Here is a 26,358-nt window from a genome sequence, read left to right as displayed (position 1 = left end):
CGATATCCAGTTGCTTTATAAACAGTGCATGGGAAGAGAGGCCTTCAAACAAAAGTAGCTCAGTCTTTCCTTTGAAGGTGAAACTTTATCATTCATTCTTGTAAACAAAATAACCTATGTAGCTGAAGTTTACCAATATGAATAAAAGCAAAAGTTTTACTGTAAACATCTAAAAGATGTCTAGCCACATGAAAGCTTCATTGTGCTCTGGATAACTGTGGCATGAAGGCTTTTACAACCACCGGAATTTTTGCAGGCCGACACGCCAGATTTTACCACCTCGATACACCATAGAAGAACTCTCCTGAAAGAAAGCTACGTTGTTCATACAGTGGGAAGAAGAGAATTTTTTGGTTTAGTTTTTCTTCACTATTCATCGTGAGACAGTCTTTGCTGCCATTCAATAAGCCATTAAAATATGGGTACTCATTAGTCCCTGGTTGTTTTGCTTCCGGGACAGAACGACATAGTAAATTCTCAAGTTCCCTTTAGTTTCCCTACTGAGAGTTTGCCCTGGGAACCATAAATAAACCCCAGTACAATGATGAAGGCACTGACCAGACTGATGTTTGCAATGGAAGACAGATATTAAAAGGAAACCTTTTCAGAAAGCTGGTGCCCCGAAGTATGATTTCTCTGAGGGCTAGCAATGTACACCTGCTCCACATCAGAAAGAGATTGAAAACCTTTTCATCTGGAGTCCCATTCCAGAAGACTTATTCAAAGGTCATCAGAAATTCCAGTGAAACACCAACTTAAGTTGGCTTGATCAAAATAAAACGTGTGAGATCACATGTGTACAGGGGAAAACACAAAGATACAAACTTAAAACATTACACTTTGGAAATGGAGTTAGACACACTACCCTAAACTAAACATTCACCTCTTGCAGCTCATCATACACCACATAGTGCACAGAGTCCTGCCGCGGATCTTCTCCAGTTTTTATTTCCCAGGAAGGTGTAGCGAGCCTTCGGGCTTCCCAAATTAAGTTACATCAACCTTAAATACTATAAGGAAACTACTCTCTACCTGAACAACCTCACATAGGATAGTGTCGGGCCAGGCTCTGTCCAGACCCAAGAGAACATGAACTCCAATGGGCACTGATCCAGTATGGAACCAGGAAACTACTTGAACGAATCAACACGATAATCAGTGGTTACAGCATACCAAACCTCCTACCATGACAAAGTTTGTGTAGGCTTCATAAATTAGACATTTAAGGAGGAGGCAGTGTCTTTGCTGACTTTTATATGGTGTTTCTTCCATGCTGAAAGGAACAACCAAGGGAGAATTACACGAACGCTCGTCAGAAAGTTCTAGTTAACAGATCAGCACTGTGGGAGAAACTGATAAACACTGGAAGGAGATAAGCTGTGTTTCTGAGGTCGAACAGGAAAGAGGCAAAGAGATAGGTGAAGCAGATAAAACAGAAAGCAAAAACAATCTCTGTAATACCCTTTGAACAAGCGTATGTGGGAAAGGGGGGTTTGTCAAGGCATAAGGCAAGATGTGAGCACAGTAATCAACGTGAAGGTGACTCTAGGGAAGAGATTTAGCTCCGTGTATAGCTCAGACTTGGGTCTATAGGGGAAATAACAAGATTTGACTTTGAACGCAAAGGCTAGAAAGGACCAAGTCGGATGGTGCAGGCAGAACAAATGAATTGCTGTCCAGAAGAGCTCACTTGCTCTTAGCCCAAAGAACTCCAACTGACTCACTGGCCAAGGCTGAAAAGATCTCGCTGAGATCAGAGAAGACATCTCTGCTGCTGGGAGAGCTGAAGGCTTCTGAACAGACACTTCGGCCAGGGGCAAAGTTGGGCACAGGTGTCCGTCTGGACAAAGAAGGTACTGAAGGCAAGAGGAGAGAGAGAGAAGTCACCAAGGGTGACCAAGAGGATATTGCAATTATAAAAATATAGCCAGGAAGTCCGCAAGAGGAGAAAGGAAGGGTCAGGTGGGACAACGTGTCTCAGAGGGACAGTGAGAGTCAACAGCTGACACCCTGGAGCACAGCAAGAAACATCCAAGGATGAGAAGTGACATCATGGCAGGTAAGCAGCTGCCTAGGGACCACATAACTGGTTTAATGCCACATTTTCACACAACTGTACATTTTTCTGGAAAAAATGCCCTGGATCAGACCAGCCCAACAGTCACACGCTAACTGTTCTCTGAAGTATCACAGATCTGAAGGCTGGCAGGTAAAGGCAGGCAAATGGCAGTGACAGGACAGACTGCTGCCAACTTCTAAATGAAGGGATGGCTAGCAACATCGCAGCAACCAGGCAACATGTGCTGCAAAATGCTTCAGCAGACAGGTAGGGCAGAACACAATAGTGGTGAGAGACACAGATATTCCAACACTGTTCAGGGAGAAAAGTCAAAGCCTGCGCAGATAAATACTTTGAAATTAGGGGGGGTGCAGGGGGCAGAATGGAAAGTACCATCACCATCAAGAGTTAAAGCAAGAACAGACTGGCTGTGCCCCAGCACTACTCACACTTGTACTGATGAGCCTGAGAAGTAGAGCACTGCAAGACCATCTATGATGACAGGGATGGGTCCTCCAGCTTATCATTAACAACTGTTTTATTTAAAAGGTCTTTACATGATACCCCCCTCCTCCTACCTCAGCTTCTCATTGCCAGCTGTGACAGTATGTTATCTGCTCTCTATCTAAACCACTACTTACAACACAACTGGTCCATGTCAGCTTGCAGCAGCTGGGCCCCACACAGGCCAGGTGAGAAGAACTCTAGCTGAAACAAATCCCAGGAACGAGAAAAACCTCATTCCTAGCAAAAGATAGAGGTTATCTGAGGAACAGTTTAATGGTTTAGATTTGAAGACATAGAGCCTTTTCAACAGGTTAAATCTATCTAATGCCTCATATCCAAGCTGTTCTCTTAGCATTTGAAAGCACCATAATACAAACTTATTTCCCCTCCTGGTCTGTTTAACATCAGTCCATGATAGCAGTAGTGTGAGCTGAGATCTCATCAGATCTAACCAAAAAGCCCTGAAAGGAACAGAAGTCGTCTTCTAGAAACTGTATTTCTGCTTCTGAGAACTGGAAATGAGCATTTGCTACAACGGGACATACAGCTCCCTTATTTAACACCCACAGGCAAGAGGCAAACCGGTGTTCAGGCATCTGCTTTCTCCTCCCCCCGCCTCAGAATTTTTTCATTCCATAAAAAGATGCAATCAAGACCCTGGGACTAAGAAAGGAGAGTGATGATGTAACAGTCGAGTATCTAGCGAGATCTGCATCTCTAAAAGGAATTTGAGTAAGTATGACTAAAGGGGAAATGTTCAGGTAGTGTAAAAGCTTGCTCAGCCTGAAAGGAATGCAAGGGCTTGCTGGAGCAGTAGATCAGTAAAGCCATCAGAAGAGGTAGATTTTTGAACAGAAGTCAATATAAAGGACTCTTGACTAAAGGACACCACGAGACTCATTGGAAACACTAGCTAATATTTACTGTAAGGATTTGGCAGATCTTAAAGCCAAGCTTTAGCTCGTGAAATTCAGAAGGTGATGATAAATTACTTCAGTTAAGAGGATGCAGGTTATACAAGCCATCTCAAATGTGCGGTAAGCACTCACTGCCCACTCTTGAGGATCTTCAGGATCTTCATCAGAATCTACGAAATAATTGCAAAGAGGCAAGGATGAAAGAAAAAAAAAGGTTGCTGAGGAATCCCTAAATTATTAGCTGACTTTCCGTAGATACTGTTTATTCTTTGTCTAAACAGCAGAAATAAATAATTTATTTTAAAAAGATGCAATAAGGAGCATCTCCCAATGAGCTAGTTCAAAATGGTTCTGGTTACAAAACTGATTCTGTAAAGCTTTTTCTTCACACAGGATACCACGACACAAATGTCCCTCCCTAGCTTGCTGCTAGCTAGCTCCCTACAATTAAATGTTGTTATCTGCGCTCTGACAAGTACCATAAATGCAGCTCGGTGTCTGCAGCAAGCCAGGACCAGCAGGTCTGGTGCACAGCGTTACCAGCGTAAGAATTTAAAACTGTAAGGTACCCTGAAAGACTAATCTCATTCATAAATCTGACCTCGTATATTATTCAACACCCATGTGTTAAAATTATTAAACACTACCTCACCCACACTGCTATAAAAAGACTACTGTAAAAACTCACTCTGAGAAAAGAAGGTATTCATAAGGCAGGGGAGGACAGATGTGCAAAAGAAGATTCAGTGAAACTAAATAAATTCAGCACATATGGAGGCAAAACAAATTCCATGCGGGACATCATCTCCTTCAATGCTTCGTTCATACAAATGCTGTCAGGAGACGCAGAGCCCACCTGTAGCAGCTGTCGGTTTCCGTAAGCTGAACGGGAAGTCCCTGCAGAAATCAGAAAGCTGGCCTTGATCCTCCCTTTTGCTACTTGTGTATTAGGATTTGCTTTTTAAGTGAGATCGATGGCCTTTTCCATCTACAAAGATCAAGCTGGACCCCGTCCAAGCTCGTAAGTCAAATTTTGATGGACTAAGGGGAACTTTCATTCCATTCATTCCGAATTCTGACACAAGACAGCTCTCTGCAAGCTGAGCAATTTCGAAGAAGCCAGGAAGAGCTGATGAGACTTAACTGCTGACTGTCCGAGCAGCAGCGAGGAGCGTCCTGCAGCATCCGCAGTGACAGGCACCCCTCTCCGGGAAGGAAGCAGACTCTTCCCAGCAGCTTTTTAGTTCTGTACCACGTGACCAATTCAAATATTCATACCTATTTAAAATGAGGAAATTAAAATGGCTTAAAGGCATGAAAAGCTTGTTTATTAAGGACGAATATTTCATTACCAAAAGCAGGAATGAAACCGAGCACTCACATAATATTTCCTCCGCCAGGATTAAACATACTTTACCACCTAGTGTGAAGCCAAACCTCTCCCACCACAACTTCAACCAAAAATATGAATGTTTAAGATGGTGCTCAAAAGATAAGAAAGCCAGTGTAAAAACATCAATACAATACAGACAGCACCCCTTCACTTTAAGTAAGATCAAGTCAACAGGAGAGCAGAAAGAATAAAGAATCAAATGCTATCAATGATCCACATCCCTGCTGAGAAAGAATTGTTCCTAATGTATTTCTGGGGACTCCGATTCTCTGAAGATAGGAACAAATTAAAGTGTCTGGTCAACTCCAGAACTTGTGCATGTTTTGCCAGACCTGTTGGGGCCAGATAAAAGGAAAATAAACCAGTCTACAGATCTAGCAGATACTAAACTGCAGAACAAGGGTTTGGCCTTTCAGAACTGTAGGATGAGTGAACAGCTGTGTATTTACACAAAAAACCCTCGCCCTTTAACATCACCTACTGAAAGGGGCTGCTAACAACTGCATTATAGATTCTTTTCAGGTCACTTGGGCAATTACAAAGCCTATACATTTTCGGCACAGTCTTCAGCTTCTTGTATCTAAAACTGCCCCCACGGGAGCATGCAGTAAACCCAGGAGGCTAACAACTATTCACATCAGTCATCCAAAACACAAACGAGATCATTTTTAACACTGACAGATACTACAGACTCAACCTACTACATCATCCAGAAGAAAAAGATATCCCTTTTTTTTTTTTTCTTTTTTGAGATAGAGGCCCAAAAGTTATAGTCTATGCACAACTGCCTCAAGAAAATCCCATCAAGATATCCCTCTTCAGCATTTGAAGCCCAATTCCCTGTTTCAGTTTGCTACAACCTTTTTATAGGACTGCAGCCTACGCCTCACCCTTGCCTGCACAGCAAACACTTGCCTCAGCAGCAAACACTTACAGGAAATTCTCAGAGGAGAACCAGATTTTCTTTACAGATTCTTGATACCAAAAATATTATTAATCATAACAAATATTCTCTTTCAAAATAAGTATGCAATAAATATGAATTTAGAAGTGTTGCCTTAATTTAGGATAGCTTTGAAAATGCTGGGGTTTGCACTGTAAGACATAGTTCAGAAACAGTAGAAAAAACACTTTTGCATATTTTTAACTAAATGCAGAACTGTATTTTTATTAAGTGATGCTTTAAGAGGTCAGAAATCATGATGTGTGCCGGGAGACAACTACAAGGACTATTAAACTATAGTTCTTCACAGCACATCCTCAGGTGGGCTGGGATGACCAGGAGCTATCTGAGCAGCAAGTACAGCCTTCCACATCGGGTTTCGTGCTGGAACTAGTCAAAAAAGGAAAAAGAAAAAAGAGGAAAACAACCTAAAATTCATTTTACAATCATTACAACTTACCTTATGCTTTCACAGTCTTCCTTTCATGCATCCTTGAATTCTTTAATAACAGCGACAAAGTTTATTATGTTCCCAGAAGGGGATTTGCACAATGCTTATGAAAAATGAGCAACTCGCTAGAAATCAGGAAAAGATGAGTCAAGTAGCACCTGCTCACGAATTAGATGTGAGAACAGAAAGACCTTGAGCACACAGCCCATATGGGACTACCCTGAATGCTACCCTGCTGCTGCCATATATAATTGTCCACTTTCTTCCTGAATTTCAATGTGGCTTTCCACTTACAGCCCTCGGCTGCGATTCAGAGGTGCTGGCTTTATCCACAGTCGGGCCCCCGCATCATCTCACTGCCCGGCATGACGGGGATCACGTCTTACTCTCCTGCAAAGCATTCGAGACTTTGTGAGGAGAAGCTAGTCTGAAGTTATTCCTGAAGTTATCACGAAGACTGCAGCACAGATAACTTCAGGAAATCAAGCTACTGCTTTGCACGCCATAGATACCGTTTTTAAAGCTGTGAGCTTTGATTTGTTTATCAAGATAAATGCTAGTTGTACAGGATAGTACAATGAGCGATCTCTGCAGGATAATACAAGAAATCATATATAAATCAAGAGTATTTTATACTTGTGAAAAATAACCTTCTTGCCCTCTTCCTTTCAAGGAAGTAAATTAGAAATTATAACTTTTATCACTTGAAATTTTCACTATGGTGTGATGAAAAATGAGGTGATGTACAGTTTTGTGTTTCTCTTACTCAAAAGTTCACACTGCAAGTTTCATCTATGCCACAATTTCTGCAAAACGTTAGCAACTCCTGCAAGATCGCCGCTCCCTTTCTGCAAGCACCATCTCACTCCACCTGCTGTGGAATAGTCACGCTCATGTTAAGTCAAAACCACCCACCAAAACGAAAGTGTTTTAACAAGTCCGGAGCAGGACGTTCTCCCTTAGATGACAGGCAGGTAACACCTGGAGTACAGCTAAATACTAGCCCTCGAATGCCAACGAGAGGATCTGAGAGCTGTTTGACATTAAAAAGGTTCCCTGTTTTAAGGAGCCTTTCAATTAATCTTACATCCTCTGATAGGAATTGAAATGCCAACTACTCCTGCAGATAGCAACCTGCCCACAAAGGTCAACAGGGAACTGATGAAAGGGAAGGCCAGGCTACCTGCTGAAGTGCAAACTGCTCAAATGCGGCCGTTTATAATAATTCAGACTTACAACCACTTAAGGAACAATTCTCTGTTAAAGCTTTGGAGGTTTTCTATAAAGAAACAAAGCTAGCTACTGAGGCCACACGGACTGTTCCAATACTGCTGCCTTTTTTTTTTTCTTTTTTTTTTTTTTAATTATTCTGATGACTAAGAATCACAACCAGACGCTGGTACAAAGCCCACTCAGACCTAAGGAATTCAAGGAGCGGATGATTTTTACTTATAATTAATGTGTAACATGCAGTGACTGCTTGAGCATGCACATGAAACAGCCAAATAAGTAGTTTTAAAACATGGCCATGAAAAAATATTAACACTATGATATCCTCGCTGACTCAATACACAAACCTACAAACAACAGGGCATGAAGCGTAGGGATTGGGGAATGAGGTAGCAAATTCACATTGCATCCTACCTACCCAGGCACCCTAAACCCAGCCCATGTCAACACCACTAAATTCAACTATTAAAGTAACAAAAAGTGCAACTTCACCATTTCTCTTTTTCCCACTAGAGACATCCTTGGGGAAGTATCCTTGCATGCTCCGAAGCTGGTATGATTTCAATTCCACCCACATCTGGGCTCACTTGGGAACTAAATCCAGCACAACCCGTCTTGGGTCAGCCAGTGACCCCGAACAAAAATAGCTCTGGCAGAAAGCTGGATTTATGGAACAGGGCGGAGCCCATCCAAGCATAAACTGAACAAACCCGGCACTTGAAGTTAATGATGGAGAAGCAACAATTTCTCCATTCTCTTCAGCGCATGAGGAGCACAAAGGTGACTCGTGCCATCTACACAACACGATGTGTTTCAGCATGACATAATCAACCCTTGAATACGTCAGAATCTCAGGTGTAACTTGAGTCTGACACAATTCAAAATTTATCAGCAGCAAGAATTAATTACCATCGCAAAGCAGTAAAAATAAGAGAAGCAAATGTTGCTTGAGAACTGTAGTAACACAGGCAGTGAAGCTGGGTCAGCAGACCAGGGCCACAGCTCTACTGGCAGCGCCAAACAGGGCTTAGCAGAGTTTAGCAGTTTTACTGAAAGGCCACACTTTGGGCAAATTCAGATTAGCTTTCCCAAACATTCCAGCACAGACATACCTAAAGTCAGGGTATGATAGCATGAAGGATTAATTTTGTTTTAAACAAAAGATTATTCTGCCCACAGCACAGACACAAGACAACCTTGAAGTGCAGACAGAACTCTTGCCTGCAAACTGCAGATTACGGCCGAAGTAACGCATGCATTCTCATGCAAAAGAAACCAGAGTTTGAATTGGTGTCACAAGGTAAAGCCTGGTTTTGAGTACCAGTGACAGAGGTACTGCAGTTAAAGGGACACCTGATGCTGAATTAGATACAGCAGGGATGTCCAGACAACATCCTTAAGCAGGATCAGCACGCAACAGGAAAAAAACCAAACCAAAACAAACTACGTATCAATTGTAAGGATCCAGAATTGCTTGCTCATTCTACTCATCCTCTTTCATACAAAATTACCAAAGTCTACTAGTGCAAGGTACCTCTGAATTAATTTAATTCCTAAATGCAATCGACCTGCTATGTTGATTTTTAAAGTATTGGAAACAATCCATTTCCAATACTTCATTTAGATTTCTAGTACACATTGACCAAAGAATAAAAACCCCAAGAACAAACAGTTACATGCAAGTTTCCTGCTAATTACAATGACTTTGTAAGTGCTTTGTAATACAATTAGAGTGTCAGGGCGTGCACAAATAAGAAACACTGCAAAATTTATTTAAATCTGACATTTCCTTATGTGCAAAGCTCAACTGTTAACATTATGTTTTTCTTAGTATTTAAACACAAATGCCCTCCCTAACCAAACAGAAATCCAAAATATAAAAGAAAAAATAGTATTGAATATGCTAGTTGTTACTGTATCTTGCACTGCCAGGATCTGAGCCCTGACCTTGCAGCACCACAGAAGACAGGTACACACCCTGGTAGCCGGTTGCGTAGCACAAAGATTCTCAAGCGCTCAGCGGCTGATGCAGCCAGACCTCAAAACTTACAGATTTCATCTGGAGCAGGCATCACAATTACCTGAAAGAGCTTAATTTTGTCCTTCCTCAGTAGTTTTATGCCAGCTGAGGAAGCTTAGCCCACCTCTCTTCCCTTGACTATTGCCAGAGCCACTCTCAGGTGCATCCAACTGCACGGGCCTGACAAGTTATTGATTTCAACCATCTCCAGAATGCAAGTGGCAGGAGAGAAACTGTCTTTAAAGCCCAAGGAAAACGGGGGGGGTGGGGGAAGCAGCCAGTAAGTCACATTTTTATCCCAAAGGCTTCCCCTTAGTAATTATCAAATCCTTGCACAAGCAGGGGCATAAGAGTTTATCAGGAAGAGCGCACATGAATCTTTTATAATGGAAAGTGAAAGACAGCCGCAGACTTAGGGTCCCCACCAGCTGTCCTCCCTATCAGTGCTGCTCAGGATTGAGTTGTACTTCACAGAGGAAACGGGAATGAAAATGCAGATCTTCCCAAAGCCCTAGAAGGGAAATAAAACCATAAAGATCACAAAAGGTTAATGCAGCGAGTCTGCACCGGTGAACAGCTGTAACGCTCCTACCGGCTGGAGCAACCTTGGACTTGGTGACTTTTATTGCTGGTTTTTTTTTCCTTCTCAACTTTGCACGCATATCAGCACAGGTGAGATACCTGTTAGAGGGGAGGTGTACGAGGCAGAGACCGAAGCAGATGAGGTCTGATGAGCGGGAGAAGGGAGAGGTTTTCCAAAGGGGTGACAGAAAGCCCCTAGAGACCCTAAAGCAGAGCTTGGTGCTCCCTGCCTGCATCCTGGGCACCCCGGTGCTCACTTAGCTCTCCTGAATGTCCCAATTTTGTAGAAATTACTCTTTTGTGTGTGCGTGTGCTGGGCTCGCTTTGCTGTGCGGCTCAGACACCTCACAGCGGGGCAGGCAGGGGCCGAGGTAAGACCGGCTGAGGGGGCCGCTGCCCTCACCACCCCCCTCAGCGCGGGGCCGGTTCAGCTCACTAAACCTGCACAGCGCACCCCCCCCTCCCCACACCCGGTAGCCAAACTGAGGGCGTGGGGGGGGGGGGGGTGTGAAAACCGGGAAGACGAAGCCTCACAACCCCTCACACACCCTGAGGCGATGAGGTGGGGGGGGTGTGTGTGTGTGTGTGTGTTTCCACCACCCTCCCCTCACACCAACCCGTCCCCGTCCCCCAACTCCCCAGCTCTCACCGCAGACGCAGATTAGCCATAAACTCGGGCATGGTAACGGCGTCCATCAACACAAAGTCCGCTTTACCGAACTCCAGACTCTCCTGCTCCGCCATGACGGCGACGGTGACGGTTGGGCTCGCGCTGCCCCGCCGTTCCCCCGGGGCGGGGGGGGGGGGGGGGGGGGGTGGTGGTGGGGTGCCCGCCTCGCGCCCGCCGGGCCCCGCCTCACCGCAGGTGAGGCGGGGCCGGCGGGCGCGAGGCGGGCACCAGTGCAGCGCCCCCTGCCGGCTAACAGCGGAGATAACGCAACACCTCCGCCCCGCCCACCACCGCTGGCCCCGCCCATCCCGCCACCTCTGGCCCCGCCCCTCGGCGAATGCGGGAGGGGAAGCAACAGCGCCCTCTGCTGGGGAGAGACGCGTATCGCGCCCGGGTACCACCCACCCAGCACGGGGGGGGCCGCGTCCTGCACCCAAAGGACCCCCCCCCCCCACACACACACACACACACACACCCCACCCCCCCACCCCAGGGTGAGGGGCTGGTAGGGTCGCATCCTGCACCTAGTGGAAGCCTCCGCGTCAGGGTGCTGAGGGGGGGGTGCCCTCCTTTCCCCAGGGTTGCATCTTGCACCCAAAGGACCCCCCCCCCCCACCCTGCACCTAGGGAGACCCCATCCTGCCCCAGGATGTTACAGGGCTGGATGGTGCAGTGGGGGGAGTCACAGCCTCGGGGTGCCGCGGGGTCATATCCTGCACCCCGTGGAATCTCCATCCCAGGGCTGCACCAAGGGGGACACCTTCCCCACCCGTGCACCCGCCCCAGGGTGCAGCAGGGCCAGATCCTGCACCCGAGGAACCCCCACCCTTCTCCGCAGTGTCCTGCAGGGCTGCATGGAAGGACACCCACCCCCACCCCATATCCTGCAGGGCCCGACTCTGCACCCAAGCACCCCCACACAAGCACCCTGGAGAGCACGGTGCTGCACCCCAGAGAGCCCCCACAGACACAGACACTCACCCCCCTCAGGATGGGACCACATCCTGCACCCATTGCCCCCCTTTTGCTGTACCCCAACGCCTTACGCCGCAGAGCACGGTCCTGCACCCGGGGGACACCCCACTCCAGGATCCCAGTGGCCAGGACCAGATCCTGCACCCAGGGGACACCCATCCCAGGGCCCCACCATGCAGGGCCAGATCCTGCCCCCAGCACCCCTGGGTGCTCTCCCAGACCTTGCTCACTCTGGTTCTTACAGAACCCCCAGAAACCCCCCAAATAAATGCAGAATAAAACCACGCAAAAAATCCCATGGTGACATCCGGGCGCCCCGAGCAAAGGCACCAGAGGCAGAGGGGCCAGTACCACCCCAGAACCAGCCACCTTGGGCTAATTAGACTAATGATACTAATTAGGGCAACAAGGGAGGGGGGGAACATGACACAACACAACCTGGGAGCAGGCAGAGCCTCACCCAAAATGGTATTTTGGGCAAGAATTGCTGGTTTGGGCTCAGGAGCTGGGGGCGTGGGTGCGAGGTGGCGTGGGCGTCCCCATCCCCGCAGCCCCCAGCTGACAGCGATGACCCCCCCTCAGTTATAGGCAGCGGTTCCTGGTTCGCTCCCTGCCTGCTCCTGGGAGAGGACGGTGCTGGGGGAGTCCTTGGAGGTGAGCTGGGGGGGAACCCCTAAAGTACCGTGTTTGTGGTTGGCTTTTCTGGTGTGTTTGGCTCTGTGGGGGCATGTTTTCTGGTCTTGTTTTATGCAACGTACTGAATGGTTTTTTGTGTCCTGGCAAGTGCCTAATTTCCATGCTGCTAATTAAATGCCTGCAAGCACCCCGGGGAACCTAGGGTAAGGTGGAGGTGCCTGGTGTGAAGGCAGCACCCCGCTGCCAGGCCTCACGCTCCGCTCTCCCTTAGGTGTCGGGGCTGCGGCAAGTGCGTGCTGAGCCTGCTGGGTGCGCGGGCAGCAGCGATGAAGCCTGACCTGCCGGCCCTCCCGAAGAAGAAGGCAGCGGCTGGGTGCGTCTGGCAGAGCCTCCTCTGCCTCCGTCCCCGCAGGCAGAAGAAGGTGGCTTATTCCATCTACATCCGCAAGCTCCTAAACCAGGTATGTCCCAGCTGGGCTTGGGTGCAACCACCTGCTTTCCAAGCTTAGCTTGGTCATTGACGTATCCAAGCTTGGATGCTCATGTATTAGCTGAATCTGGAAGGTTTTGACTTAAAATGAAGGTGTGGTGGATGGGGCTGGGGGAGCTCTGCCTGACCCCTGCCTGCAGGCAGCTCCCCGAGCCGTGTTGCTGTGCTGATGCCCCTCCGATGGTTGCTCTCCCTGCAGACCTCGTCCGCTGGAGCCTCCTGCCTGGCAGCTGCCGCCCTCGCCTGGCTGGGCAGCCCCCGGCTGCTCGAGGACATGGCGCTGGAGGCCGCCCGGCTCTCCCGCTGCGGCAGAAGAAGCCACCTTGGCCAACGGGAGGTCCTGCTGGCTGTGAAGCTGGTGCTGCTGCGTGTGCTCTCCAAGCCTCCTCTGGGATGCTCAAGCTGTGAGCCGGTACTGAAGGGACCTGGCGAGATGGGACACTCTTAAGAATATTTTAACATGGTTTTGGTAAATAAAGTATTTATTAGCGTTGTTTATCAGAGCTTCCTACCTGGGCTGGCAGCACTGAGCAGCAGCTGGGCTTGGACTAGTGTGGGTCTGGTTACCTGTGTGCCCCAGGAAGGGGTGCAGGAGGGGGGGTGCTCACACACATCGCCTGGACAAATACTTGCGGAGCAGCCCTGCCGGTGGGTGAATGGTCCCTGGAGGTCCAAAGGCCGCTGGCCCGGCCAGAGAAACCTCTTTGCTCTGACAGCCCAGGCTGCTGGGGGCTGTTGGGCACCTGCCGTTATTCTATGCCCTGGGGAAATGTCCGGCTCGGAGAGCAGCAGCAGCAGCATCCCCTGGCAATGCTACACTAGGTGGTGGCACTGTGTGACGCTTCTTTCCAGGCTCTCCATGTGGCTCCTTCACAAGCCGGTCCCCCCTGGCCACAGGGATGTCTCCAGGTTCTCCGGCCTCTTGCCTGTGGCTTCATATCCAGCCACGGGGGTGGTTGGGGTGCCCAGCAGTGCTGGGTTCTCAGTCCCATCAAAGTGCCACCAGCTCCCAGCACTGCTGGAACACCCTCCCTGCATCAGCCTTTCCAGCCGTTGAGCTTCTCCTCCCAGGAGCATGGGCAGGAGGTTGGAAAAGGGATGGATCCTTCCAGAGGGATCTGCCCCCCATCTCCTGGTGATGCTGGTATGAGCTGAAGGTCATGAAATGCATCTTCAGTGGGTTTGCAGTGGGAGGTGTGACAGGTCTGTCTGTCTTTGGGCCGCTGCCTGCGGCTGCCTCAGCCACCATCAGCGTTTGGGGACTTGTTGGACTGTGGTGGCAGATATGGGAGTGGGTGTCACTGGTGTAAAGCAGGTCATGGTTATGGCTGATGGCAGCTCTGGTTGTGTCCCCAGGCTGCTCCTATTTGCTCTCTCTGTTCTCCTGCGTGTATCTAGACTTGTGTAGCACAATGGACTGTCACCTGCCAATGGCCTCTGGCTGTTTCCATAATAAATATCAGGGTAACGGTTGCCTTCAAGGAGCAAGGACTGAGGGTTCGGGAGCTGCTGCCCAAGAGAAGGTTGAGTCTTGATGCTCCAGCTGCATGTGATGCACTGCTCCATCATCATCTCCATGCTGTGAGGGGCTTTAGCTTGCCCCAACCCTTGTTCTAGCAGCCCTGACTCTTTTGGTTGAATATAGTTTGCTCCAGTTCATGGATCTGGGGTCAACTCCTATAAGAAAGTCCCAGATCTTACAGAAATAAGACCTCCTCCTGCTTTATATATCTGGTGCCCTGGCTGCTGCTGAAGAGTTTCTGGTGTCTCCAAGACCACAGTCAGTGTCACGTTGACACACGGAGCCACTCTTCTGCAGTACGGCTCTCTAACTTTTTTAACCCCTCCAGTAATTGTGTGGATGATCGCTGCTGCCTAGAAGTAAATCTGAGCCTAAAGCCAGTGCCAGCTCTCTGAAGGAAAGCTGCTGGGGCAGAGGAGCTGCCAGTAGAAATTGCAAGGGGAGGTTCCTGGCCAGGGCAGGTCAGGAGAGCAGATGTTATCAATGTTGTCTTTTCATGTCTGAACACCTATAGCTCACCTGGGCTCTAGAGAGCCAAAATGTGACCTGGTGTGAACACACCCAAAGCTGCATGTGAGAGGCAGATGGAAGACAGGCACCAACTGGATGTTATTGCAATACTTCAGTCACCCCGGGAATCTTTCGGATGTGCTACCAGCAGCTCTGGCTGTTGCAATAAGGTCAGCGCTCGCCACAGCAATGCTCAGATCCCTGTGCAAATCCCTGCTCCAATGGCTTTGTCCTTGGAGCAAAGGTCCTTTCACATCTCCTCTCAAGCAAAGACTCTCCTGTGTGCCCCAGTGTGATCTGGGAGCAGATATAATAAAATTACTAGTCTTGAGCAGCTAGAGCTAACGATTCATCGCCCAGGCCCTTCGTTTCCATCACCTTTGCTGTTTAGTGCTTGGGTGCCCTGCTCATCTCATTTCTTCTTGGGCCCAATCTACGGAAACCTGGACCCATCTCCAGCAAAGTCATTGCCACCGCTGCAGCTGTGTTGTCCCCTGATGCAGGAACAGCTACAAGATGCTGATATCAAGGCAGCTTCATCCCGGGAAGAGCTGGAGCAGCACAAGGAGCTCTGCACTGGGATGGTGCCAGCAGTATGACTCGGCATCTAGTGCTTGATCTTAGCTGCACCACTGACTGGGATCCTCAGCTCTCTAGGATCCATGCTTCAGTCCATTTATGGTTTGTTTGGGGTTTTTTTCCCTTTATTTTGTCCTTATAGGCCTCCTGCTTTTGGAATTGAGAGTTCTCGCATTAGAAATAGGGACCTGAAGCACAGGGTGAATCAAGTGACTTCCCAAAAATCTTCTTCAGAGTCTGGTTTGGGGCAAAAGGGGATCGTGCTCCGCTCATCTGGAGGCAGCAGCAGTTTCTGATGTGCGGGCAGCCCCTGGCACCCCTGAGCATGGGCATGGTCCCTCTGCACCAGACCCCAGCACCTAGGCATAAAAGCCCATATTTGTTATTTCTTCTGCAATTGCACTCTCTATTCTCAATTTCAACCTCCTCCTCCAACCTATTAATAGGGAAACATCCGGATGTAAAGCCTTGATTCAAAAATTGAAAGCAATGATTTATTCCTCAAGGGGAAATGCCCCGTTGGGGCTGCAAGCATCACGTGGACACCCTTTAAAAACCCTCTCCATCATCCCGAAAAGCAGCTTTGGTAGAAGCAGGAGGATGAAGCCCCAAGTACCTGGGCCTGAAAGGGCTTTTCAGGATGTTTCTTTTGATAGTGTCTTCTATTTTTTTTTTTTTAAACTACATTGGTGACAGAAACCTAGGCAGACTGAAGAAATGGGAGAGTTAAACATAAAAGAGCTGCTTTGTTCAGCCTGCAGATCCAAAATTAACAGAGAAAGACTTCTGCCCTTCAGGAGTTCTGAAGGAGGACCACGGCTCTCACCTTCGCTACTCTGAAGGATGGACTCGTGCCATTTGTGTTTTCTTTGCTCGGGATCACGGCGACCTTTCCAAAAACAAGATCTGAAACCAACCCAAGTCTCTCATCTGCAAAACACAGCTGTGGGTTTTACAGCTCCGGCTGGAGACTTTTAAGTAGACGATCCTAAATTTGGCTGCAAACAGCTTTTGAAAAGCAAGCAATGGAGCTGCTCCGTGCTCCAGGGCAGCACAGCGTGAAAGGACGGGGAAAAGCCATTTAAAGTTGCTGCTTCTCGTCCCACGCTGAGGAGGGACAAGCACGTTTCCCCTCACCAGGGTGCCGCAAGGCGATGAACCGAAAATCGGCTTCGGAGCACATCCCCATGCCTGAGCAGGAAACCTGCCAGGGGATCAAAGCCATCTGATGGTTTGCTTTTAGATATTTGATTGCATTTACGCTAATCACAGAAACAAAGTGGGGCAGGATTGGGGGCTGCGGTTGCTTTGGGCTCTGGGAGCTGAAGCGAGTCAGTGTGGGAGGCACGTGTCAGCCGTGTGCCTGCTCCGAGCACCGGCAAAGAGCCGTGCCGTGGCCGGCCTGTTGCTGCGGACAGCAAAAGGGATGCGGCGTGCTGCCACTCTGCCCTTGCAAAAGAGACGGGACCCGCGTGCCCCATCGCTGCGGTGCCCAGATGAGGGGTCACGGGGGCTCCCGCACCCCTGCCTGCCCCTGCTCGCTTGAATCCACCCTGAACCCGGCTGGTTTGGCTACCGGCGGGGGAGCTCAGGCTGCCCAGCGCAGGGTGAGCGCTTCTAGTGCACGTGATGGCAGCTGTGTGCCAGGGTGTATTTGGGTTCAGCCAGGACATCAGACCTCCTGGGTCTGGACACATCAAATTCACATCCCTGCAGCACGCTGGAGGCTAGGCACAGAGTTCCCTGAAACCTGGCTTCTCCCTGAGATGGAAGGATGGAATTGAGGAGAAAACAGATCACTTAAATACAGAGATTTTTCTGAAAGATGTTCTTTGATGTCCGAACTATTCATCTGTTTGGTCTCCCTTTAAATGCATGAGTTTTGCTTTTGATAGATTATATCGATACTTCATTTCTTCTTTCTCAGTTTCCTCTGATAGTTCTTCTTCTCTTTCATTAGTCAGGTTACCTTCCTCCTTTCTACAATTTCACTGCTGGTAAGAGGCTGCCACGGGCCTCCCCAGCATTAACCAGTGGTGAGTGGGTAACGTACGCCGTTCCCTCTTCTCTATTTTTTCAGAAAGGGAAGTAGAAAAGAAAATTACGCATCACATCAAAATTTCCAGACTGTCACATACCCAATAATGTGATGGTCTCTAGCCAACGAGGAGGATGTTAAACTGTAAACAGAACTAAATATTGAGTTCCCAGGCTTTTTGTAATTATATAGAGTGGATACTGTGTTTTCTTTTATGGAGTTTTCCAGGAAACATTATGAGGACAGAAATGAGACTTCCCAAGTCTCTAACGTGACTGTTGCACAAACATGTAGTGATTTATACTGAAGGAACATTATTCATATGAGTGTTTATTAACATTCCCTTTTAGGATAGAGTGCGACAGAGCAAGATATCCTGTAAAAGAAAGCAGATAAAGTAGAGTCCACAATGCCTTTCCTTCTAATAAGGGGAAATCTTTCCCAAACCTGTTCCTGAGAATCCTCTTGAGGATGTTTTTCTTTCTGGGAGGAGAGGGTGGAGGACCTGGAGGACCCGGAGGCAGCATGATGGGTTACAGGACTGCCTTGTTCCTCAGCAGAATCCAACGTTTTTGTGTTCTCCTTCCTGGAGAGGAAGGAACTTGCCCTGTGGCAAAAGTTTTTGCTATGAGCCACTTCATATCTACATATGTGCTTGTGATTCCCCAAGCTGACGAGAGGTGGGAATCCAGCCAAAACCACCAAACTCGTCTGAACAGAAGGGAAACATCTTGAGATGTTCACCGGTTATGACTGCAGCAGATTTTGCAGCAGCCTGGATAAGAATGACATCCCTCCTCGCCCGGAGATACGCTGCTGAGCCTGAACTAACCTCACAAGCACAAAAAGTGCCGGAACCCCAGGCCGACCACTGAAACCCCAAGTACTCCGACTTCAGGGCAGCGTTGGGGGCCTTAGTTACCCTGTTACCCTTTTGTATGACATCTAAATGGCTTTCATTAAAACCTTTAAGATGGGGGAGGGGGGGAAGGAAAGGAAAGGAAAGGAAGCTTTTTGGAGCCTGGAGATCTTTGACAAAGCCCAGCCGGCTCCATGGTCCCTCAGTGATGTTCCCAGGGCAGTTCTCCATCCTTCCTCCACCCTACCATGGGCCAGAGGCAGCACAGCACAGGACCACTTCCCCTGCAGCAAGACAGCTGGATTTTCACGTTGATGGGAGTGAACACCTTGTCCAAACGAGAGAGGAGGATCTGGGTCAAGGCTGACTGCAATTAAACAACTGCCCAGAGCTGTGAGGCTCTTGAAAACACAAGTAGAGAAGCAGAGAAAACAGAGCTGGAGAGGTACCTTGACAGATTGTCTAATCACTGCGTTCAAATGCAGGACAAGCACAAGTTAAACCCTTCCTGATGGATGTTTGTCTAATCTGTGATTTTTCAGTTTTTTCCTCCTGAAACTTCCACTAATGGAGACTTGACATCAGGCAATCTGTTCTGGCGCATTGCTGTATTTACATTTAGTCAGTCCCCAAATGTCTAACTAAAGCTTTCTTACCGCAGCTTCATCCCATGATTTTTCATCCTCTCCAGGCCAACACAGAGAAGAGTTTATTCCCTTCTTCTTCGTGGCAGCCTTTTATTTATTGGAGGACGGTTATCGCAGGAAATGCAGCTGCTGAGGGAGAGTCTGGAGGTCAGCTAGTTCACAGCTGTCTCATTTTCCTCCAGGCTTCACTTCTCTGGACCGAACAACCCAATTCTTTCATTCTTCCCTCATAGATCATATTTTCTAGACTTCTGCTAATCCGTGCTGCTCGCAAAAAAAAAAAGGAAGGATTTTCAGAAGACCAGTTATAGTAAGGAAGGAGCAAGTCCCCCATCCTTGGAGGTGAGGAAACCCTGCTGGGTTGCACGGTGTGAGCTGTGGTTTGTGTAGTGGATTCTCTGTGGGATCTGCCGAGGGATGGAAACTCGCCTGTCATCATGTCTGTATTGCAAGAGCGTGGGGCTAGCAGAGGAGCCAGCAGTATGGCAAGGAAAGGCAGCAAAGCAGGAGTTTTGGAAGAACCAAATGCTTTTGTTCAGTCTTCAGAAACAAAAAGGGTTGCACCAAATAAATATCCAGCTCCATCAGAATTTCTCCTCCCTACTGATGTGACCTAAAAGTTCTGAACTTTGTTGCTTTCATGAAACTGGTGATACATTGGGTCTTCTTCATCCATCAGCTCTCCCGTTTCCTGCAGATGTCTCAAGCGATAAACCAGAGCACCTTCACCTGCAGCATCGGCTGCTTTCCCTGCCCTCCTCTTTGCGAAGGGAGAAGGTGCCAGGCCACGCCATGGTTCCCTGACATGATGCTGCTTATCCTGACCATAAAAAAAAAAAGCAGCTTCTGATTTACCTACCAAAAAAAAAAAAGGCTTTGAAGGCTAATTACAATCCCCCTATATTTCTTCCTGGAAGTTACCTATTCTATTCTATTCTCTTCTACTCTACTCTATTCAAGTTAACCCAGCTGCCATGGGACAGTTTCCAAGTGGGAATTCTAGTTTAAGGGGCAGGTTTCCAGATACTGAAGATGCAGTGAAATGCCTAGGAAGATCCCTCATACCTGGGTTCCCAATGCCAAGGGAATGTAAAAAATCTGCACAGGTATTTCCCTTTATCTCAAAATCTTTAAAATCCCTGTATCTTAAAAAAACCTGGCACAGTGACTTCCGCTGCAGCGTATCAGCATAACTCAACATGACAATCACTCATTTGTCATCAAACATCGTGCCATTCTAGCAAAAGGACTCCTGAGGGCATGAACTTTCCCAATCAGCCATTAAAAAATGTGTTGCAACTGTTAAAAAGCTTCCTCCCAACTACTGCAAGCACAGCGGCCGCCAGTCCGGAACTCTCCTGGCTGTAGGAGAACAGTCCCAGACATGAGTCAAACATGGCCAAGCGCAGCAGAGTCTGCTAGTGGTGACCTTCAGTTCCTTTGTGCCTCAGTTCCTGGGAAAGCTATGAGTGGCTGTGTGGAAGAATAAAAAAAAAACACTCCAAAATCAAAGACTAGAGCTGGGTGTGGCTTAGCAGAGATTCAGAAGAAATATGGTAGCCAAAGAGAGGTCCTGGATGTGCACCTCTGCTGGGTTCCGCTGGGGTAGAGTTAATTTTCTTCATTGCAGCTGGTACGGGGCTGTGCTTTGTATTTGTGCTGGAAACAGGGATGTTTCCATTACTGCTGAGCAGCACTTGCACAGAGCCAAGGCTTCTGCTCTTCACCCCACCAGCGAGTAGCTGGGGGTGCACAAGGAGTTGGAGGGGACTCAGCCAGGACAGCTGACCCCAGTGACCAAAGGGATATTCCGGACCATACGACATCATGCTCGGCATAGACCGCTGGGGGAAGAAGGAAGAGGGGGACGTTTGGAGTGATGGTGTTTGTCTTCCCAAATCACCGTTATGCGTGATGGAGCCCTGTTTTCCTGGAGATGGCTGAACACCTGCCTGCCATGGGAAGTGGGGAACAAATTCCTTAGTTTGCTTTGCTTCTATGCGTGGCTTTTGCTTTACCTGTTACACTGTCTTTATCTCAACCCAAGAGTTTTCTCACTTTCACTCTTCTGATTCTGTCCCCCATCCCACCGGGGGGGAGTGAGCAAGTGGCTGCGTGGGGCTTGGCTGCTGCTGTGGTTAAACCTCAACAGCACCTCAGGGCGTTCCAACAAGGGCAGTGTGAAAGAATTTTCCCTAGACACTGGAGCCCAGGACTTGTCTGACTCCTGGCTACCAGAATTTGTGATCAGCAAATCTGCGATGGGCTCAGAAGAGTTTTGTGGATTTAAAGAAGTGAAATGATTGACAGCATGTTGTTAGCCCAAGTCACAGCCCCCCCTGCCCACCTCCTTGATGTTTCTGCATGCATGAGTGAGGCAGCCAGTGCCTGCCGTCATAAGATAAAGCAAGGACATAAAGTTTGGTACAGGACGGATGCAAGGATGGTGACTTTGATCTAGAAGAACCCAAGGACCAGAGGGAAAGCAAAAGAGAAAAGACGTGTTGAACTGCATGAAGTTTCTGCCAGCCCATTTCTCCAGGTCCCTCTGGATGGCAGCACGACCCTCTGGTCTATCAGCTGCCTGTCCAGTTTTGTGTTGTGGTAAACACTGTGCTCCATCATCCAGATCATTAATGAGGAAATATTCTCTGCAAGAAGCTCCAAGGAAGAGCAGGAGGAAAATGTTTAAGGTTGTAGGAGTGAAGAAGAGGGTACAGGGTTGCTGTGTTCCAAAAAAAGCCTGAACTATGAGTGTTCAGTGAGTGAGTCTTACCATCGCTCAGCCAGAGACTCCAACAGTCTCCTCGCCACAACTCCCACTTCTGTTTGGTGTTACAGGGTGGGGAACTGTCGAGCTGTGCTGGCAGAACAGGCAAGATGGGTAGCTGACACCGCACCACCCTCAGTCCTGCTACAGGCATCTGCTTCACAGTGTCCTCATCCCTGCTGACTGCCTTCTACTCAGGGACCTGCTCTTGTCCTACAGCCATGCTCTGATCAGAGCAAGACAACCCAAAGTCCTTAGGAAGTCATTAGCTCCCAATAAAAAAGGCACCGTAAGAGTTTCTCCCCATACTTCTCTCTTCTTCCCATCTCCTTTCTCCTGGTACCAGTCCAACGAGCGACCAGAAAAGGCCCAGACCCCTTTCCATTGCTTCCCAGTGCCCTCCTGGTCTCTCCTCCTGACACTCATCCCATATTCAGGGAGTCCAGGAGAGAGTGTCACATGGTTGGTAGCCTTCATCCGTACCACAAGAGTCAGGAGACACTTACGCAGCCTCTTCCTTGGCACCACCTCTCTCTGCCACCCCGTGATGCCTGCAGGGATGTAAACCACAGATAGCTGAACTTGAGATTTTTGGGGAGATAACACCCAGGAGCCAGGCTGCTGAACATGTCCTGGCCTGTCCCAGGTCCTCAGCTTGGCCACCCCACCCCAACGCCAGCACAGAGCTGGGGTCACGCCGTCCCACCAGGCTGGGGACCAGCACTAGATGGAGCCACTCTGTCAGGAAACGGGGCTCTGCTCAGCATCCCCCCCACCATTCCTGCACGCCCTGCAGCCTGGGACAGACTTGGGGCAAAGGGCATCTGGGGATGGGATGGGGCGCTGGGGACCCTGGTTGGATCTGTGCTATGCGGCAGCTGGAGGCTGGAGGTTGTAAATGAGGCCGGTGCCACCTCTGTCACTTAGGGAGCTGGATGAGAACAAAGAGAAAGTGTTTAAGAGGTTCATATATAAATTTGTGTAGCTCAGGAGAACAAATGAAGGTGGAATGGAATGGAATGGAATGGAATGGAATGGAATGGAATGGAATGGAATGGAATGGAATGGAATGGAATGGAACAGTTGAAAGGGACCTACAAGGATGATCTAGTCCAACTGCCTGGCCACTTCAGGGCTGACCAAAAGTTAAAGCCTGTTGTTAAGGGCATTGTCCAAATGCCTCTTAAACCCTGACAGGCCTGGGGCATCGCCCACCTCTCCAGCGAGCCTCTTCCAGTGTCTGACCACCCTCTGGGTAAAGAAATGCTTCCTAACGTCCTGTCTGAACCTTCCCTGGTGCAGCTTTGAACCATTCCCACAAGTCCTGTCCCTGGATCCCAGGGAGAAGAGCTCAGATCTCCCTCCACGTACCCTCCTCAGGAAGCTGCAGAGAGCGGTAAGGTCACCCCTCAACCTCCTTTTCTCCAAACGAGACAAATCCAAAGTCCTCAGCCGCTTCTCATAGCACTCATATAGCCGTTCCTCATATATCCTATGTGTAGGATGGGGGTAACTGTGTAAATGTGACGTAGGATGGGGAAATTGGGATCTAGAAGGTGGGACGAGGGTCCACAGGCAGCCTGGGAGCTCCCAGCAGCAGGCTGGGGAGTCAGGAGCGCGACTGGGATCCCACACCCATGGGCTACCCAGGGCTCAGGACAGACTTGATCTTGGCAGTTCCCACGGGGAACAGAAGTTTGACACTGGAGGGTTCATCTGTCTGGCAGAGAAAAGAAAAATGCAAGCCAGTGCTGTCGGCCGACCAAGGCACATTGAGACAGGAAACACAGCACATATTTTTAACAGGGAGGTAATTAATTGTTGGAGCCACTCATTAAGGTATTGGCAGGCTCAGTCACTGGCAGTCTGAAATAGGGTCACATACCTTTTCTATAAAATGTTTTTCTTCAAACATGAGTTAATTCCAGGCCCTGCATCACTCAGATGTCTTCTTCAGGGTCAGTTCTTCTGGGCTGAAACACTGGGTTTTAGTGTGGCCGTTGGTGTTCAGGACTCACAGCTGAACGCGATGCTCCTGCAGACGTTATGCCCAAAAGCGCAGCACCCTCCTGTGCTGCGTGTGGACAAATGCCTTGCACAGGTCTTTACTCCATCCCTCAGTGAAGGACTCCTCTTGCATGCAAGATCCTTACCAAGTGACAGCAGAGGCATCTGCTCAGCGTTCCCTCACAGCACTCCCCAGATGCCACGCAGCGTGAGCGGTTCCCAGTACCAGGACAGTAACTCTTGGCCATGGCCACGCAGGCCTAGACGATATATCGACTTCTATCGTGCTCTGTTCTTGGTTTTGACACCTGGCACCAGGCAGATGCTGTCCTTACGCTGGTCATCGCGTGGGACTCTGTCCAACCGCGCGGGGCTTCACAGGTCTGGGAACAGCCGTCTCCGCTCCCAGTAAATGGGCAAGTAACCCCTTTACCCCTCCTTGGTAAGAAAGGTGGGAAAAAATAAAATATACCTGATGTTTCAGGGATGCAAGTTTTTGCTGCATTACCCCTTCCCAGGGTGTTTCCAGTTAACAGCTTACTTGTGAGTGTGAACATCAAAACTGCCACTCGGCGAGGTGAACTGCAGCTCCCCGCTCCAACACTGAGCGTCGGTGCCAAGAGGCTGCACCTTGCCAAGTGTTTACAGTAATCCTTGGCAGGTACCCAGGGTTTCAACAAAGACATCTGCTAATCCACAGAAATGAGCTTTCAGGAAAGAGAAGCTCGAAGGTTTCAGGAAACCCTGCTCCCAGCCAGGCTCTGCGAGTTGCAAACTTGTCTGTCCCGGCGGGGGAAGCACACCTGAGTCTCCCAAGACTGGGATTTGTCTCAGACAGCAGTTCCCAGTAGGTTTCCTCACTCGGATTAGTTATTCTGCAGCATTTGTGGCCTCTGTCCTTGTTTCTGCAGCCTCCTCGCTGTGCAGGGATCAAAGGGGATCCTTGTGAGATGTTCACGTGGGACCTGAGTCAGGCCAGGCACTCTATGCCCGAGCAGAGCTGCTCTGCCCTCCCCTTAATCACGAGGCTGCAGGAAAACGGGACAAGGAACGGCGGTGCTGGCAAGAACGTGGGTGCAGAACAAAGCCTCACCCTGCTGCCGTGGGACGCCGTGGCATTATTTGCCCCGTATGGCCATAGGAGCCAGGTGCTATATGATGTATGAGTGTCTGAGGGTAAGCAAGCTGCCATGTCCTTGCATCCCTTTGCCTTAACGCACTAAATAAGGCAAGCGCACCGATTCAAACGCCCTCTTTGGAAACACGCATGAATATTTTCTGAGAGAAATAAGCCAACTTCCCAGGAAACGGGCTCAAAATCTCAAGACAGATCAAAAGTTTTAAGTGTTTCCTGTCCTGCATGGTGCTTCGGAGGTACAGAGCTGCAGTCCCATCTCCTGTGGCAGGGGTCCCACTTGAACACAACCTCCCTGGAGAGCGGATAAAGCCTTTCCTCCTGAATCGCAGCTGGCTCTTGCACAACTTCTCTCCCTCTCCTGGAGAGAGGCTCCTTTCAGTTTCAGGGCTGGGAAATCACATGCTTGATGGCTTCAACATGATGTAATTGTTTTTGGAAGAGACCTGAGCGCTGGTTGGGTTTGCTTGTTCTTCAGGCACACACCGACGCTGGGAAGGGGCAGACGGCGTGACCGTGACCAGCCTGGCCTCCCCTCCTGGCACTGCCGGCAGAGACAGGTGACCATGCCACACCGGTGAAAACATGCAAGTGCCAATTGTCAGTACTAATAATTCCTGCAGAGAGAAAACTGCTGAGAGTGGCCGGTGCATGCAACAACACCGGAGAATGTCTCAGTGTGGGTCACAGAGACCTTTCAGTCTCCTCCTGTGTGCTTGTCTCCAAAAATGGGAGCTACCACGGGGACTGATAAACGCCAGTAGAGAGAGAACATCCAGCTCAGAAAGTCCTGAAGTTGCAGATCGCTGGAAACCAGGAGGATTTGCTGGGAAAGGATCTGTCCTTCCCCTGCACCCTGTTAGCTACTGAGGGTTTCCCCCCAGCACAGCAGTACCAGAGGTTACACGTAGAGCGGCTGTAGCAAACCCATCCTTCAACTCCAGAAGATGCTGCTGGAGAGTCCACGCTCTGATGCCAGTTGGTGACAAGGTGCTTTGCCAGAAGGATCTTTGATCTGCCTCATTAATGGCATATTTTATTTTTAGTGGCCAAGAACATGAACATGGGGGCAAAACCTCCCATCCATCTCTGCCCGCAGCTCCCCAGGGGTATTGCACAGGTTTGTCCTCACCTGCTCGAGGTGTAAAGTGGCAGCACAGGGCAGGATGGCGTGGCCAGCCATCTGCCATCGTTCACCCCCTCTCTGCCCCAGCCTGGAGCCATTGTGGTGTCCAGAAACTCAATATCCAGGCCCCAATATGAACCCTGCACTAGTTGACTTAACCCTGCCTGCTCCAGCAGACCTGGGGGTGAGAGCTGGAGCGAGCACAGCTCAGAAAATCGTCTGACTTTCCAGCACCATCCTGCCCAAAGCTTCTTTATGCTTTCCCTGCACAGTAAATCCTCTACAGTTGTCT

The 26,358-nt window shown here is 49.1% G+C and overlaps 1 protein-coding gene across 4 annotated transcripts in view; it reads right to left on the bottom strand.

Moving 5' to 3' along the window:
• The window catches only part of MYO1D (myosin ID), a 160,335-nt gene extending 149,431 nt beyond the window's left edge, over positions 1-10,904 (bottom strand). For 3 of the 4 annotated variants that reach the window (XM_075774876.1, XM_075774879.1, XM_075774878.1), the window contains exon 1: positions 10,752-10,891. Coding sequence is in view for 1 of the 4 variants with exons in the window: in XM_075774877.1 (XP_075630992.1) it covers positions 10,752-10,846 (95 nt within the window). In the remaining 3 variants the exon portion in view is untranslated. Of the gene's footprint in view, positions 1-10,751 lie in introns of all 4 variants that reach the window. The other variant, XM_075774877.1, reaches the window with a different exon arrangement.
• Between the last annotated feature and the right edge of the window lie 15,454 nt (positions 10,905-26,358).

Source organism: Balearica regulorum, chromosome 24 (genome assembly GCF_011004875.1).
Source record: "Balearica regulorum gibbericeps isolate bBalReg1 chromosome 24, bBalReg1.pri, whole genome shotgun sequence".
Taxonomy (NCBI): domain Eukaryota; kingdom Metazoa; phylum Chordata; class Aves; order Gruiformes; family Gruidae; genus Balearica; species Balearica regulorum.
The sequence above is the reverse complement of the archived record's forward strand: the minus strand, read 5'-3'. Positions and strand labels throughout refer to the sequence as shown.